Source organism: Rhamphochromis sp. 'chilingali' (assembly GCF_963969265.1).
Source record: "Rhamphochromis sp. 'chilingali' genome assembly, chromosome: 5".
In the NCBI taxonomy this organism is placed as follows: Eukaryota; Metazoa; Chordata; class Actinopteri; order Cichliformes; family Cichlidae; genus Rhamphochromis; species Rhamphochromis sp. 'chilingali'.
Window position 1 is genome coordinate 13,398,722 of NC_137932.1, and position 16,222 is coordinate 13,414,943.

At 44.0% G+C, this 16,222-nt stretch overlaps 1 protein-coding gene across 1 annotated transcript; it reads right to left on the minus strand.

Moving 5' to 3' along the window:
- Positions 1 to 11,339: 11,339 nt before the first annotated feature.
- mycn (MYCN proto-oncogene, bHLH transcription factor) lies at positions 11,340 to 15,959 on the minus strand. Its single transcript, XM_080882454.1, has 3 exons — positions 15,805 to 15,959; positions 14,746 to 15,382; positions 11,340 to 12,506 (listed from the first exon to the last, which is right to left on the minus strand). Exons 2-3 carry the CDS (start codon positions 15,359 to 15,361, stop codon positions 11,707 to 11,709), a joined length of 1,416 nt encoding a protein of 471 aa, XP_080738580.1. The 5' UTR covers positions 15,362 to 15,382; positions 15,805 to 15,959; the 3' UTR covers positions 11,340 to 11,706.
- Positions 15,960 to 16,222: the final 263 nt, after the last annotated feature.

Sequence of the window (16,222 nt, forward strand, 5' to 3'; positions counted from 1 at the left end):
ACACTCACTCGAATGTGTCAGTGTATTGGGCTGTGTATCTTATTTAACTTTGTGTGCACAAGAGAGATAGAGGAAGAATGGAAAGAGAAAAAGGAATTTGGATAACGTACTGGAAATATCTTGATGATGTAATTAATCACTCATTTGTTGTAGATGGCAGAATAAGTGAAACAAATGAGGAAATATAAGCCTGATACACCTTTTACAGCAAATCGTGTATTTTGAGTTGCTGAGGTGTTATCTGACCATGATATCCCATTTTCTTCAGCAGCAGGTGGTTGTAGCAATGGTTCCAGCACAAAAACTGGAATTTCCAGTGCTTTTATTCAGTTTTTCCCCACAGAGTTTTACAGTGGCAGACACATAATTGCAATATTAACCAATTACATTTGAGACAATGGAAAGCTGTGGTGTCCAAAAAGGAGGAAACTATTGTACATTTAAAATAGTTGCAGACAATTAGGAGGAAGAGGTCAATTGTACAAATGCATATTCTTATTAAACGATGTGATCTTTTCAGCAACCAAGCTTGAAAACTGTTTTGCCCATTCAGGATTGATGAAATCAAATCAAAACATCTGAAAATAAAAGGATTAATAAATGCACCAACATAGATAAAAAGGACAGACTAGAATTAGGTCTCATCTAGCTTGCGTGCAATTGACCAACCAGCTTTGCAAGACAAGTGGAAATGGTTTTATATAACACTTTTCTAGTCTTGCTGACGACTGAAAGAGCTCTACCGCGCATCCATGGCCAGTTGAGAATCATCTCACTCAATCTGATAACACTAATAAAGGAGCACTTTAAAGTGCCATTTTTGGCCGTAGCTTTGTCCTTATATGCGCTTGTATTTATCAATGAACAGCTGTTTACCTGCCAGAAAACCTGAGAAAAACCCCTGACCTGAGTATTTTTCTGAGTTCAAATCAATATCAAACAAGGACAGATTGGAGGACATTGGACATTGAAATGTGTGTGGAGGAGTTGTAAAATAAGACATTTGTTTGATGTATAATCCCAGATGGATGTTAAATGTTACCAATAGTGCAAACGTCCAGCAATAACCAGTGCACTGGTGGATTGTATCTGAAGTGTCTCTTTGAGGGAGGGGGCATTAAATCAAATCCAATAATGTTCCCTGCTCCTGGTCCACCAATTAAAGTAATCAATGCCATGCCTGAGTTACCACAGCATCATAGTCTCAGGCTGTTCTGTAGACCTTCATTCCCATCAGCCCGGCTCGTGAATACTACTGCCTTACTCTTACGACCGTTAAAGCTCTCTCTGAATCTGATTCTTCTGTAATTAACCCCTGTGTGTAATCCTGAGAGCTTGCTGATATCCAAAATGCTAACTCGATCCCCAACCAAGGTTTCCCTGATTAGATTAGCGTGCGCTGACTCATATTCGAACAATGCTGTCGTCTGACTCAACAGCTGTCAAACACAAGAGATGGGCATAAGCCGCCAATTAAATATGCTAATGTATTTCATCCTCTTAGATAGGCGAATTATGTGTGTGAATAGGCTGGATTCAGGCTATTTGTCCTAATTTTCTTCAGTAATTAAAAGCTTTATTTCACCACTGTCAGGTTGTCAGTGCATACCTTTCAAGAACGGTAACAACTGCAGGAAGAAAGGGTGTAGCTGTGGAGTGAATTTGTTTTAACCAATTTAATAAGACGCGGTGATTTGCATCTGAGTTGAGTCTGCGTGCAGAAGCAGGCTGGTATTATTAAAATTGAGACTGGTGGTTCTATCTGAAGCTCACTGATCCATCGAAAAGAAGTGACAGCAAAGGCAGACAAGCCTGTAATGGACTGGTCATGGACCAAAGGCCCACCAGAGAATATCTTCTTACAAAGACACAAAAGGGCTTGTAGAGAATGCATACAGAAGGAAAAATAGCTAAACTATCAAATTTTCACATGGTTCTTAATGGTCAGAGTGAATCACATAACATGATGTCTTACAAAAAGAGACAGACCCATCTTTTATTTCCTTCAAAATTGACCGTGACGCTTCAGTAGCAGTTGCTTTGTTTTACACACATCTATGATCTATTGTCTGAAATCCTTTTCACAGGTCCAGATTTGCCACCTACTGACCCCCTCATCTTTTTCTCTCCCCATGTTGTGCAGATGAACACTGGTCCAACTGATAATGATGGGGGATATTGAAAGACGAGTAACCCTGCCGTTTCCCTCTCTCTATGATTCATTAACCCGATTTCCACTGAGCTCTGTCCCACATGTGTCAGCGCCTGCTGAGGATTCTGCTGACCCGCGCGGCCCCCGTCCTCTGCCCTGTCGCACACCAGCTCGCCATCAAACCGACAGATAACTGTCGAGAAGCAAGCAAGGTCGGCCCTGAAGTGTTGATAGCCTCCATGCATATCCTATAGCCACTTTCAGGTCCCAGATGTAGGATAGCAAATCTATATTGCTTTATGTTAATTCAGGCAATTATTTTAAAGTGAGCAAAGAAGGCATCGATGCTGTTTGTAAGAAGAATACATGAAAACATCAGGTATCTAAGCTTGTAGCACAATACAAAAGGTCACGTGTGGCTTCCAAAGAACAGATTGCAGCAATCACATGTCATTGCAATTCACTATTAATATCTAAAATAGGCATTTTGGACTTGAGTTGTTTTCATAGTAGTAGTAGCACTATAGTTTCTCTTATGTATTCCATTTCATGCTGCAGAGATGATTAATTAGACTTTGCAAAAGTACTCGCATGCTTGCTAAAGTAGAGAAAATAAATCACAAACTCTTCATGCCTTACATGTGTGAAACAGAGGGAAAAGAAAGAATAAATGAAGTTCAAAGTGGTAGACTGCACTCTTTTAGATTCAGTAGTATCAAAAGCAACTGCTACACTCTCGTGCTGTTTTACACAAGCTTTAATCCAACTACCCTTGTTTGAACTTAGTTTTCTTTTTAGAGCAACAACAAATCCAAGTTTAATGTCTGTATTGTTTCCTTGTTGGCGGTGTGGGGGCAGGCTCTTGCTGAAAAGGCAAAACACTCCTAAACCACTCGCACTACATCCCCGTACATCCTGTTCTCACCCCCAGTCCAGACCTTGTGCACAATCAGTCAACAGCACTTGTTTTCAAAACAATTCTGGTTTATCCAGATGTTCCCTTTGCAGTCTTCAGTGACTTTTTAATTAGGTAAGGTGTCTTCCCCTGACTCTTTTATATATTAAGTGTGTCCACAGGGCATCAGCACACTACAACCATACAGAGGTTTGATCTTTCTTTTTTTACCCAATGTACTTCTCATTTTTATGACAAGTACATGTATGTTATTCACAATGTCTTGATTTCAAACGTTGATTTGATTGGCTAGTAGCATCACTTATCAACTCTTCAGTGCAAGCAGTTCAGTTTGGCAATGTTATTCAACATGAATCTTAAAGATTTAAAAATATTTGTCTAATATGTTCACATAGAGTCTAAATATGGACTATATTTTTTGGTTTGTCCACTAATTGGAGTTTCTGATAAAGCACTTCACGTTTAGCGCCCATTTTTGCTGTACTGATCGTGCGCTTTTGACACAGTTTTGAAGTAGCTGGCAAACCTTGCCCCAGTCAAACACATACTCATTGATTGGCAGCAAAGCCCGCAAGGGAGTCTGGGAGGCTTGATCAATACGTCTCTCACTGAGTTCTACCTTAGTACCAGAGAGTTTCCCAGCCAGCCATCTATTAAGCATGTGTTGGTGCATGCAGAGGATGGTTTAGTTTACTCTAATTAGTTTTACAGGCAGAGGGTGTTTATTGGACCAGAAAAACATTTGTTATCTTTTTCCTCTGGAGGAACAGTCATGAATCAATCTCACTTCAAATGTACAAACACAGAAGCGCCCCGGTGATTACCCCAAATAAACACACGTACAATGGGATAAGTGTACACACACGTATGCACAGAACAACATGGGGATTGCGCAAATGCACACAGCATTCCTTTGGAAAGATATACATGGAGAAAAACATTCTTTGAAAGCCTCGTAATTAGTTTAACACATAGGACATCATGTGTTTTTGTTTCCGCTGTATATATTCACAGTAGTTGTATTAGGTGGCTTATTTATACTAAACACAGCACACTTTATGTTTCATCTTGTGCCCCACCCATATGTAAAAGGATTTGTATAACAATGATGAAATGCCGGTGCTGGTGACTCTTATAAATCAAGCAGTAAAACAACGGTTACACACAGCAGGCTAGTAGTAACATGGAGCTCAAAGGTCAGTAGTTAATTCCTTTACAATTACTCGTTGCAACACAGTTATACTGAAGACAAAACAACAAAAACAACTTGTGTTTAAGTGTTCTGCAAACAAGTGTCTGTGACAAATTAAAGAAGGTCTTTACTTGTCTAGAGATTGTGTGTATAGATTGTGGTATAGATTCAAGAAACATTCCTCAGAGATTTTGGTCCATCCATGATGCAAATCTCCCACCACATCCCAAAAGTACTCTACTGGGTTGAAGTCTCACAACTGTGAAGGTAATTTGAATACAAAGAACTTGTTGAAATTGACATGTTTAAGACCATTTGAATGTCACTGCAAAAACTAAGAATCATCAGACCATTTTTCCAATTTTCTGTTGTCAAACTTTGGTGAACCTATGTGGACTGTAGCCTCAGTTTCCTTTCCTAAGCTGACAGGAGTAGCACCCAGCTTGGTCTTCTGCTGCTCCAGCCCATGAGACTCAAAATTCGTCATTGTCCATAGTCAGAGATACTCTTCGGGATAACCTGGTTGTTGGTTTTCCCAATATGTTCTGCCGACCAGAAATTACAGGAATACGAGTGGGTGGATCTCTGATTAGTTTTTAAACCCCGTTTACTATTGCCAGTGTCACTCAGTATAAATCAGACCACTCATTCTCTTCACGCCACCGGGTCAAAAGACAGGTTTTTAATTCTCGGCTACCCCTGGATAAGAAAACACAATCTCCACATCGACTGGTCAGGACACAAGGTTACAAGCTGGAGTCTATTCTGCCTCACTTTTCTTCAGCTCTGTTCTCAGGAACATCAGAAGCATCTCCTGCTGTACCTTCACCACCAGATCTCACCTCAGTCCCCAAGGAATATCATGACCTCCAGGAGGTCTTCAGTAAGGATAAGGGGTTGTCCCTTCCTCCCTATAGAGCGGAGGAAAGATGCAGTTTGCATGTTCTCCCCATGTTTGTGTAGGTCCAGGTACTACAGCTTCCTCCCACAGTCCAAAGATATGCAGTTAGTGGGGATAGGTTAACTGGAAACTAAACCTCCCATAGGTGTGAATGTGAGTGCGAATGGTTGTCTGTGTCTATGTGTTAGCCCTGCGACAGACTGGCGACCCTGAAAAAGAATAAGCAGCAGAGAATGGATGGATGAATGCTAAGAAAGATAAGACACTCCGTCCGTGTATTGACAATAAAGGTTTGAATAGGATCACAATTAAAACCAAATACCCTCTGCAGAAAAACTGTCCCTGCAAGAATTTAAGCCTGAAGTGAAAGGCCCACTCCCACATCCCAAAAACACCTTCGGTGGTTCCCTCAGTTTCACTAACTTCTGCCGTCTCTTCATTCAGAATTACAGCCAGATAGCCACATCAATCACTCATTTCACTTCCACCCAGATGCCATTTATCTGGTCTCTTGATACTGAAGCAGGCTTCATTAAATTAAACTTGTTCAGTTCCACACTCCTTTTGATTCACCCCATACCACAAAACCATTCATAGTGGAAGTAGACGCTTGGCTTGTGCCTTCTTCTTGCCTCCCTCCAGCCAAGAGAAATTATGATGTGGGTGACGAAGAACTGTTGGAATCCAGGCTCCAGGATGTCAAGCCCAATGCCTTGTCCCGCCAGTTCGTCACCAACACTGACCCACCTGAGACTGCCGCATTCCTTCCTGCCACCTGCAAGGTGCCTTTCGACTCCTAGGACGTCGAAGATGCCATCCGCGAGGCCCTTTAGGATGAGCCTGACCTATGTACCAGTCCACCTGATCGCTGCTACGTCCCGACTACAGCACGTTCAGCAGTCATCCATTGGGCTCACACCTCTAAATTCGCCACCCTGGAGTAGGTAGGACAATTTCATTAATCAAAAGTCACTTTTGGTGGGAAAGTGTGGAAAGAAGTGTCAAAGGCTATGTAGCTGCTGCACCATCTGTGCACTCAATGACCATCAGGTTTGCTACAACAAGTAACAACCCCATAGCTTTAGATTTTGTTACCAGGCTGCCTGTTTCCTCCGCAAAGTCCGTAATTCTTTCTTTTATTGATAGGTTTTCCAAGTCAGCCCATTTTATTGCCCTAGACAAACTCCTAATTGATCATGTATTCAGGCACCACGGCATCCCTACGGCAATTGTCCTCAATCCACTTCACAGGTCTGGAAGACCTTCTGTACTGCTCTTTGAGCCAAAGTCAGCCTCAGCTTTGGATATCACCCACAATCTAATGGACAGACCAAGAGGCTCAGCCAGGTGTTGGAATCAGCCCTCCACTATGTCACCACACAAAACCCGGTAATTTGGTCTCTGAATCTTCCTTGGTTAGAGTATGCACAAATTGACTTAACTCATCTAGAGCCTTTTGAAGCCTCTCTGGGTTATCAGTCATCCCTGTTTCATGAGAATGATGTTGATCTTACATTTGCACTCCGACTTAGGAAATGGTACTAAAGGCTGTCGCTACACAGATGAGAACTAAGAGCACCCACTTCAAAGTACACTCCAGGCCAAAAAATGACTCGCTGCTAGGGACGTTCCCCTCAGGCCATTCACCCACAAGCTCACCCCAAGCTACACTGGACCCTATGAAGCTGAGACTGTCACCAGTCCTACGGCAGTTTAACTTAAACTCCCTGCATCTATGTGCATACATCCCACGTTCCATGTTTCCCAAGTCAATCCCGTGGACTCTAGTCCCCTGCCCCCGCCACATACTCTTGTCTTGTATTTGCTTCTCTGTGTTAATAATAAAGCTTGTGAAAACCTTAACACTGTTCCATTTGTGTCTGCACTTGGGTCCACTCCCACATAATGGCCTCCGAGCCCTCTTGACACTAGTAGCTTAATATTCTTTTAAACTTTTAGAAGTTCAGCAGCTGACAGCAAGTTCAGGCTGGTTTGTGGCATTCTTGTGGCTTTAACTGTTAGATGTCATAGAAGCTGAGGCAGTTGGCACAGCTGGCTAATTGTCTGTGGCTCATAACAATGACTTGAAAGAAATATGTAACTTATGTAAGAGGAAGGCACTTAAATGATCAATACCCCCTAAACAGCTACATTCAAGATCAATATAGTGTAAGGATTTGCCAGGGGAATGGATTAATGGAGGAAGTGTATAAATGTCAGCGTAGACACATCACTGAATATATGTGCATTGGATGAGTGTTGAAACAAAATTTACTGGCCCAGAGCTGTTTGCGTAATTACTGATGTGGTAAGGCTTTTCCTCTTTGTTTTCTTTCTATTGTTGCCACTCTCTCTCTTCCCATCTTGTCTTAATCATTACCTTTTCTTACTTTTTATCGCTCTTTCTTTTTCAGTCTTTCTTAACTGCCCTCCTTCACTTTTGCTTTCTTGTTGTAGGTGCTGTGTTGTGCAGCCAAAGCCGTTTCTTCCTCAGAACGCACTCTTGAAAGGCTATTCATGTATTCTTCAATGACACCCTATTACATTTGTGTGAGAGGCTGTGTGTGTGTGTGTGTGTGTGTGAGTGAGAGAGAGGGAGAGAGGGAGATGCAGAAAGAAAAATAAAGAGAGAGAAAGGTATTCCAGGGGGGCCATGCTACAGTGCCATCTGTATGCAAATCTCCTCAGACTTTGGTAAACTTTGATCAAACACTCAGGCCTTCTTTTCTCTTGCTGTACTCCCTCCCTCTTTTCCTCCCTCCCTCTCTTGCTTAGCTGTCCACTATGTGTTCTGCAATTACTGTAGCTCCACAGCTCTTTGTCACGGCTGCATATTACTCAGCTAGGGCAATGAGTTCCCTGGAGGAACTGCCTCCACCACGCGCACACCTCCATGTTTTCTGCCCCAATACCCCCCGATACCCTCCTTGTTTCAGGCTGTACCTACAATAAGCCCAACACACACCATTTCTGAGCACCTGCGACCGTGCTGGACTCCATAACAGATGGTGACACCCCTTCACCCCCATCCCCTGCCCCTTACACGCATGCACGACACACACAGATAAAGGGGCTCTCGCCATACGGAGCTTATTGTGGCACATGTGTGATGGGCATGCCATTGCGCAGAGCTTGGCCACATTTCATGCACACACACACACTTGTGCATGGATACATACGCTATTGTATTCCTACATTTAGGAAGGTTAATATGTTGAATACAGATCTGGTGTCCAACAGCACAATGGAAACGTTGTGGCTAGTCTTAATGGCGGGGGTAATGAAGATCTCAAAGTAGATGACACAAACCCGCAACATGCCACACCATCTCCTGTGTAGCTTTAATGCACATCCATCAGTGGGGTCTAAGCCCATTAGAGTTGCATCGTGTGTGTGTGTGTGTGTGCCTGTGTGTGTGTGTGTCTGAGCAGTTCAGGCCAGGCAGTCAGCGGGCAGAGAGATAATGGATATTAATCAGGCAAAAGCCATGGCCATATGTCTGTTTAACGCAGAAGATGGCTACTCCCTTCTAAAACAATTAGCCTCATTTTAGAGAGCAGATAGCTTAGCAGGGAGCGTGAATGGCTGTCTGTTGCTCTGTGTTAGCCCTGTCATGGACTGGTGACATGTCAAGGGTGTACCCTTAGTCTCGCCCAAAGTCAGCTGTAATATCCACCCCACTAATGTCAGGTTGGCTAAGTTGTTAAGGGAAAAGGTTGTTAAATTGCAACTGGAACATGTGAGATTCAAGAAGAAGCATGTAAAACAATGCATGAGCATATCTGAGCCAGTCAGGTTTATCTGTATTGGCAGGGGGTTTGGTGCTGAACACTATGAGGTGAAATTAAAGTTAATCTTACCATCTGAACCAAACAACTTCTCTCTGCTGTGATATGTTGTTTTTCTTTTTACCCCCATTTATTTTTCTGCGTTATTGTCTATGAGCTTGTTTTTATCCTATAACCAGACAGGATAAGTCATTAGGCAGATGGTAAGGGGAAGTCCCATGAGAGGACACACACATGCACGCACACACAGGGTCTCCTATCCTGTACGCACACATGTACAGTTAGTATGCACAAAGACACCAGACCCCTGTTATGTAATCCACCAGTGCCACTCCCCCACTGAGAAGCTCAGTGTTGTACTGTCTCAACTCCCAAACAAAGTCATCTGTCTTCATATACCCCTGTCTCTCACATAGGCCTCATACCTTAGGACCATCTTGGTTCTGCAAGTAGCTAAATGACAATTGTGCTTCTGAAAAATTAAACGCCGGAGTGTTCGTTCTAGAAAGGAAGTAATATATCACTTTTGGTGAAAGAGAAACAATCATTGATCATGTTGTCCTATCTATTTTTTTAAAGGGATTACTGCAATTCATCAGCAGTGTGTATTTTATGTTGTATTAGTGCACTTCTCTCTTTCTTATACCCTCTGTGAGCACACTGCTGTGCTAAATGGCTATACAGACCGTGGCAACAGATTTCTCTTTCAGCCATCTCCAGAGAGCGCCTGAACAGGCTCGTGAAAGGCGCATATTTGGGCTAAGGCCCAACACAGGATGCACAGAGGGAAGGAGGAGAGAGAAAAAGGGGAAGAGCAGGTGGGGAGGGGCAAAGCCATGTGGCCTATGTTGGTAAACAGTATCCAGCCTTGTCCTGGCATCGTGGCAGGCAGCGCACAACACCGGAGATATCAGGCGCCGGGGCCACACACAGACCACAACAAAAGGTAGACACACATTTGCATTCATACACACACACACTCGGGCAGAAATACACAGACTACTAACAGACAAATAAAAGCCTCACTCTCGTGTCTGCCACTCAGCAGCTGCTCCAGTTTCCATAGCAACAGCCTGAACAATGTAGTAGGAAGAGCTGCGCTGGTGAGAGAGGAAAATAGAGAGGTGTGTGTGTCTGTGTGTGTGTGTGTGAACTGAAGTGAGTGAGTGTGTAGGTGTGTGTGTGGGTGGGTGTGAGAGGCTATGCAGGGGGAGGTAGCTGCAGGGTGCGGAGACAGAGAGCATTCAGAAGACACTCGCTTTCTTTGTCAGGATGAGTCTGTGAGAGCAGCACAACAAATACAGAAATGTGGAGGCAAACAGGGAAGTAAACAGATTGAGGCAGATATGAAAGGGTGACGAGGTTAAAAAAAAAAAAAATCCACAAAGGCAAAGATGAAGATTTTATGATATCTATTTATTTTTCAAAATGAGGTATTTCAAAGTGCTATGAGTTGCAGCACTAAATGTACATTTTAAATTGAAAAAAAAAAAAAAACAAACACAAAAAAACAAACATCTTATATCTGTTTACCCAGTTCTATGCACCCGATAGCAAATATAAACAAAAAAAAAGGAAGAAAGAAAAAAAAGGCCAGGTACATGAGGATAGAACACATTTTCTGTACAAAAGAATTATTTGAGATAGAAGAAAAAATGACGAGATAAAGTGATATCTACCAGGAACTCATTTTCATACGAAAATATAAGTATCAAATTTAGTATGTATCAGGTTCACACTAAAAGCATAAAAGGTGTGTTGAATTAGTAATATAATACAATACAAAGAAAGGGAAGAGAAAGAAAACAATATATTGTTATATTACAAAGTTTCATGACTCTCAAAATTGAGGCCTTACAGTACTTTTAAAGGTATATAAACTTCCAGTCTAAATGTTGGCAGCTTTCTGACATGTATATATATATAAAAAAAGAACAAGGACAAACTGTATTACAAAACAAGGCAGATCTGAGTGTATTTTGTCTGTACACTATTGTTATATACAAAAGTGTCGGCTAGCAAGGTGCGCAGTTATACATCCACTGACTTGGTTTGAGCACCAGTGTGAGAAGAGTGAGGGAAAGAGGACCTGTAGTGGCATTGTTTATGTGACACCTCAGTCATCAGTCTTTTCAGTTTTGCAGTGGTGAAGGCAAAGTAAGTGTGCACTTCTTCTTGTACATGAACTCTCCAAGCAAAGTGCCCTCCAACACCCGTCCCTGTGGGAATAACTAGATTCCAGGCTGGTGTCACAGTGAGTACAAAAAAAGTACAAATAGAAATTATATTTTTTCAAAAACAGAAGAAGGGAAGACCAAAAAAAGTGTCCTCTCTCCTTCCTCATGCTTTTTTGTTTTTTTTGTGTGTGTGTGTGTGTGTGTGTGTGTGTATGTGTGTGTGTGTGTGTGTGTGTGTGTGTGTGTGTGTGTGTGCGTTTTTAATCTTTCTTTAATGTGACTGGATTGAAAAAAAGTAAACCCTAAACATTCTTAACGTCAACAAATGTGCAAAAAAAGTGGCGGCAGTGAAAGTCCGAGCATCCCCCCGCCCCCGGCACCCCGCCCCTCCAAGGTGTGTGTTGACATCTGAACATAAACATCCTCTGAGATGTTGTGTTGGTGTGTGCACGTGTGCAACAAATATGAAGGCCTCTGTGTGCATCTTCTTGTGTATCAGACTTGAGTTGATGCAGAGGGGTGGGGGTGGGGGGGGTCGTCCAGGGTATATTGTGAGTGTTTGTGTTGTAGCACTTGTCTGTTAGCGAGTCCTTGCGTGCTCCAGCCTGCGCATCAGCTGTTGCCTCCGGACCTGGAGCCTTTCTTTCTCTTGCTGGAGCCTCATCTCTTCCGTCTCTAGCGAGTTCACATATTCAGTGGCCTTCTTAAGGATGAGCACCTTCGCCGCCTTCTCATTGTGCGCCAGCTCCGGCACGTGGTCGCGCAGCGTCAGGAAGCTGGATCGCAGGTCGTTGCGGCGCTGGCGCTCCAGGATGTTGTGGTTGCGTCGGCGCTCGCTGTCCTCTGAGTCGGAGCTGCCTCTCGGGCTGCTGTCCCCGCTGGAGCTGCGCTTGCTGCGCACCCCTGATGTGCTGGTGACTGAACTGCAGGATGAGGAGGAAGATGAGGAGGATGAAGAGATGGTTCTGGAAGGAAGGCGCAGGGCATCAGACATCTTTTGCTTCTTTGGAGGCGGGGTTGGGTCATCGTCTGAAGCATAGGGTGAGGGGGCTGCGTAGTTATGTTGCTGCTGGTGGACTGAACTTCTCTTCAAGATGAGCTCCTGAGGAGCCCGGCTGACGAATCGACTCACCACACCGGAACCGGACCCTGAGACAATTCCTTTTGCATCTTGACTTTTGGGGTGTACAGAGATGGTGACAGTGCCTGACGCCATGGGTGATGCCTTGGTGATTGTAGAGCGCCTCTTCTCTACTGTGACTACATCAATCTCCTCCTCATCTTCTTCTTCTTCTTCCTCCTCCTCTTCTTCTTCTTCGTCTTCCTCTTCTTCGTCTTCCTCTTCTTCGTCTTCCTCTTCTTCATCTTCATCTTCCTCTTCTGAGAAAAGAAAACAACGTGAGTGATTAATTGCTCTGACACAGCACTATTCCATCTGTGTGTGCCAGCAAGTGGCAGGTATACATGTGAGCGAGATCAAGGTGTAGGAGAAAGAATGTTGCTCAATACTGTTTGCACAAGCAGAAACCTCTTGATGCTTAGTGTCAGTCATTTGGTAACTAATCTATTCTGCAGGAATTGACACGTTCAGTGTCAGCGCTGAGCAGACAGGCTGGATTTCTGCATTTCATTCTCCCTCCCTTATTCAAAACTTTCTTAATCTTCTCTGGAGATGAGACAGCTTTAGTCTGGTGCTTTCAGTCTATCGGCACACCTCCACTCACACTGAAAGTGTGCCAGTAGAATCAGATGCATTAAGAACTTAGGTTTAACTCTGACCTCTAAAGTTAAAAACCTCATTTCCACCTGAGCTCTTGATCTTAATACATGTGCTAATGTTGAGATGAGCAGGTGACCCTTATCATCCACGGGTGCTTTTGGAGGTGACAAGAAGTGACCAACCAGAAGCAGAGCGTGAGACCCCATTAAAATGCCTTTGTTATAATGGCTCCCATTATCAGCTCAGGAGCATCTGAGGAGTGTGGCATTTTACAGCTTATGGTAACCCACTTCAGACACTACTGCACCAGAATGTCTGAACACATGCTGCACACACACACACACACACACACACACACACACACACACACACACACACACACACACACACACACACACACACACACACACACACACAGATGTTATTCCTGTCATCACAACAAAGCTGGCCACAGCTGGCTGGATGAGGGGGTGTCCCTGATTTTGCCACATGTGTGGCTGAGATTTAGCTCTTGTTGTTTGAAATTCAGAATGGAACAACTCTTTAATTGAGGTGGAATGGAATATAAAGAGAAGAAAGTCAATTCATGTCTGAGCAGATATTAGTTTCAGTTTGTAAACAGGAAAATGAAGAGGAGCAGTGCCTGACCCTGCTTTTCCTGCGAACTGCTTCTGTTTTTTGTTTGTTTGTTTTTTTAAATGGGGGTCCTCACAGTTTATCTTTTAGGGTCAGTTTCCCCTTAATGTAAAAGTGCAGAAGGCGTGCTGCACAACGAAGAATGGGTCGCTTCAAACGCCAGAAGCGCATCGGGGCGGCAGTGTGCGCTGGACGGTGGGGCGGCAGGCGATCGGATCACCACCCTTTAAGCTCCAGACCTGGAGGGGCGCCAGGGAGACAGCTGTCGAGATGGAGCGCTTGTTCAAAGCTGTCACCCCCCTCCCACACACACACGCACACACACGCCTAAAAGAAGCTCTCCTCCGTCCTCTTTTATTCGCTGTAGAGGAGGTGTTTGGCAAGGTTGGCTGAGTCTATCCTCTGTGCCAAGCTGGGGGGCTTTGTACTACAGTTCCACAACGAAAACACGCTGATAAGGGCTGGTGTTTGTTTAGGGAACTTATAAAAGACCGGTGATGGAAGTCTTAGTTTTTAAGTACACATAACATTCATTACCCAATCTAAACACATCTAACATTATGATCCTGACACAAATCCCGTATTTCCGTTTTAGACATTATTTCTTGTTTTCTCTTTCTGAGTATTAATTTTAGATATCCCCTCATGTCGGGCGGCAGTTGGCTCAGACTGTCTGTCTCAGACTGTGGAGTAAGTGTCAGTTTGTCACCCACTGTGCGCAAATTGTCCCTCAATTCATGCGTAATGAAAGCGTTCACGGTACCGTGAACCTGACACTTTATCAGCTCATCGCATTATTAAACACCTTTTCATCTCCTCCCACAACCTGGTCTGACTGTGTGTGTGTGTGTGTGTGTGTGATGTCTTTTTGTTTTGCTCAGATGCCAGCTGAGTTCAGTAAGTCACAGAATTCCCCATTTTACCGCCATCTGCCGGATGGAGACCTTGTTGATTACATAAACCTCGTTCACTGTGTCACTACTCCACTGCGCGATCGTGTGTGTGTGTGTGTGTGTGTGTGTGTGTGTGTGTGTGTGTGTGTGTGTGTGTGTGTGTGTGTGTGTGTGTGTGTTATGTCTAACGAGGTAATCCGATTCTAGACCAGTCATATGAACAATCTGCACTCACTCCGATTTGTTAGGGTAGGGGCTTACAACAAAAACAACAGCAACGACAACAACCAACACAATACTACTACTGATAATAATAATAATAATAATAATAATAATAATAATAATAATAATAACGTCTTCAAATCCTTACCAGAGTCACTAGGCGCGCTCCCGTGCACCGTGGATGTTTTAATGGTCCCAGATGAGTCCCTGGTGCTGTTTTTCTTGTTGATCGGGAAAGGGAACACTACTGTGGGGTCCACACACTCTGACATCGAGTTGCGGCTCACCACCTCCTGCGCCTTGACGCACACACTCCTGCTGCCTGCTGTCGCCGTGGAAATAGCTTTGCCGAGTTTCTCCGTAACCACCCGTTCCAGCTTTTCCCTGGCAGAAAAGCCACTCCACATACAGTCCTGGATGATGATGCTGTTGGGATTAGAATCCAAAGCGGAGCCGAACAGATCGTCGGATGCTCCCCATATATCGTCCCCAGGCAGGAGCAGCAGCTCGGATGCCCAGTCCAGTGGGTCCCCTAACCCGAAGCCAAGGGGGTCTGCTTCCAGCGAGGCAGTTGCCGGCTCTCCCGGTAGCGCGGCGCGGCTTGGAGAGAGGGGCGGAGTGGGCAGCAACTCGAATTTCTTCCAGATGTCCTCCCCCGGTGGCGCAGAGTCGGGACCGCAGAAGTAGAAGTCCTCATCCGGATAGAAACACGGTTGTAAGGAGTCAAACTCCAAATCGGAGTTTTTACTTATGATCGCCGGCATTCTATCCCACAATCGAAAAACCTGTGAAGAGACAAAAGATGATTTAGTCCTCAGTGAAAGAGCGTCTCGTCACATTCCTTCTCTCCTCTATCACACCTGAAAACGGCACTGTAGAAAGAGCATGAGCCAAAGCCCACACACAGACCCAGTCTGCTTGACTGAATTCCGCACTAACTCTTTTGTGGGGTTTAAAAACCACAAAAATCTCAGAGGAGAATGTGCGTAAATGTGACCATGACGCACAGGCGGTGCAAAATGACTTTTGACGTACGATTCGCTAAAGACCCCCCAAGAAAAAAGATTAAGAAACAAAAAGCATGCTTACCAAAAAAATCAATCAATCAAATTACAACAATGAAATCGAGCAGACACTATGTTTTGCCTAAAATGGGAGAGAATAATAACACTCGTACGTTAAGCTGCTGAAGTGTTAAGACACTCACCTTGTCCTGGCTTGGGATGATGTACGAAATAAAAATTTCTCGTATCTCGCAGTCAGTAATACAGAGACCAGAATGTGAGCAGTCATCTACTTTGGGAGCAAACACAGTCCTCTGACACACTTTCTGGATGGCCACAGAGTGTTATACACTCAGTAAAGCGCTAGGAAGCTCCTCCCTCTCAAAGCGGGGGTCGGGCTTTCGTTTTGATGGACGCGGGAGACAGGAGCTTTCTTTCAAGGTGAATGGAGAAAACAGCCTAAACATCGTGAGCAGGAACGAAAGCCGGGGGGGATGAAAAAGGTTAAAGGATGCAAAAGAAAAGTGTAAATGAGAGAGTATTCTCATCATGCATTATTGATACACTCAGACAAACTGTCTTATCTGTTCAATGGGGTGTCATAGGAAACTGAAGCAGAAG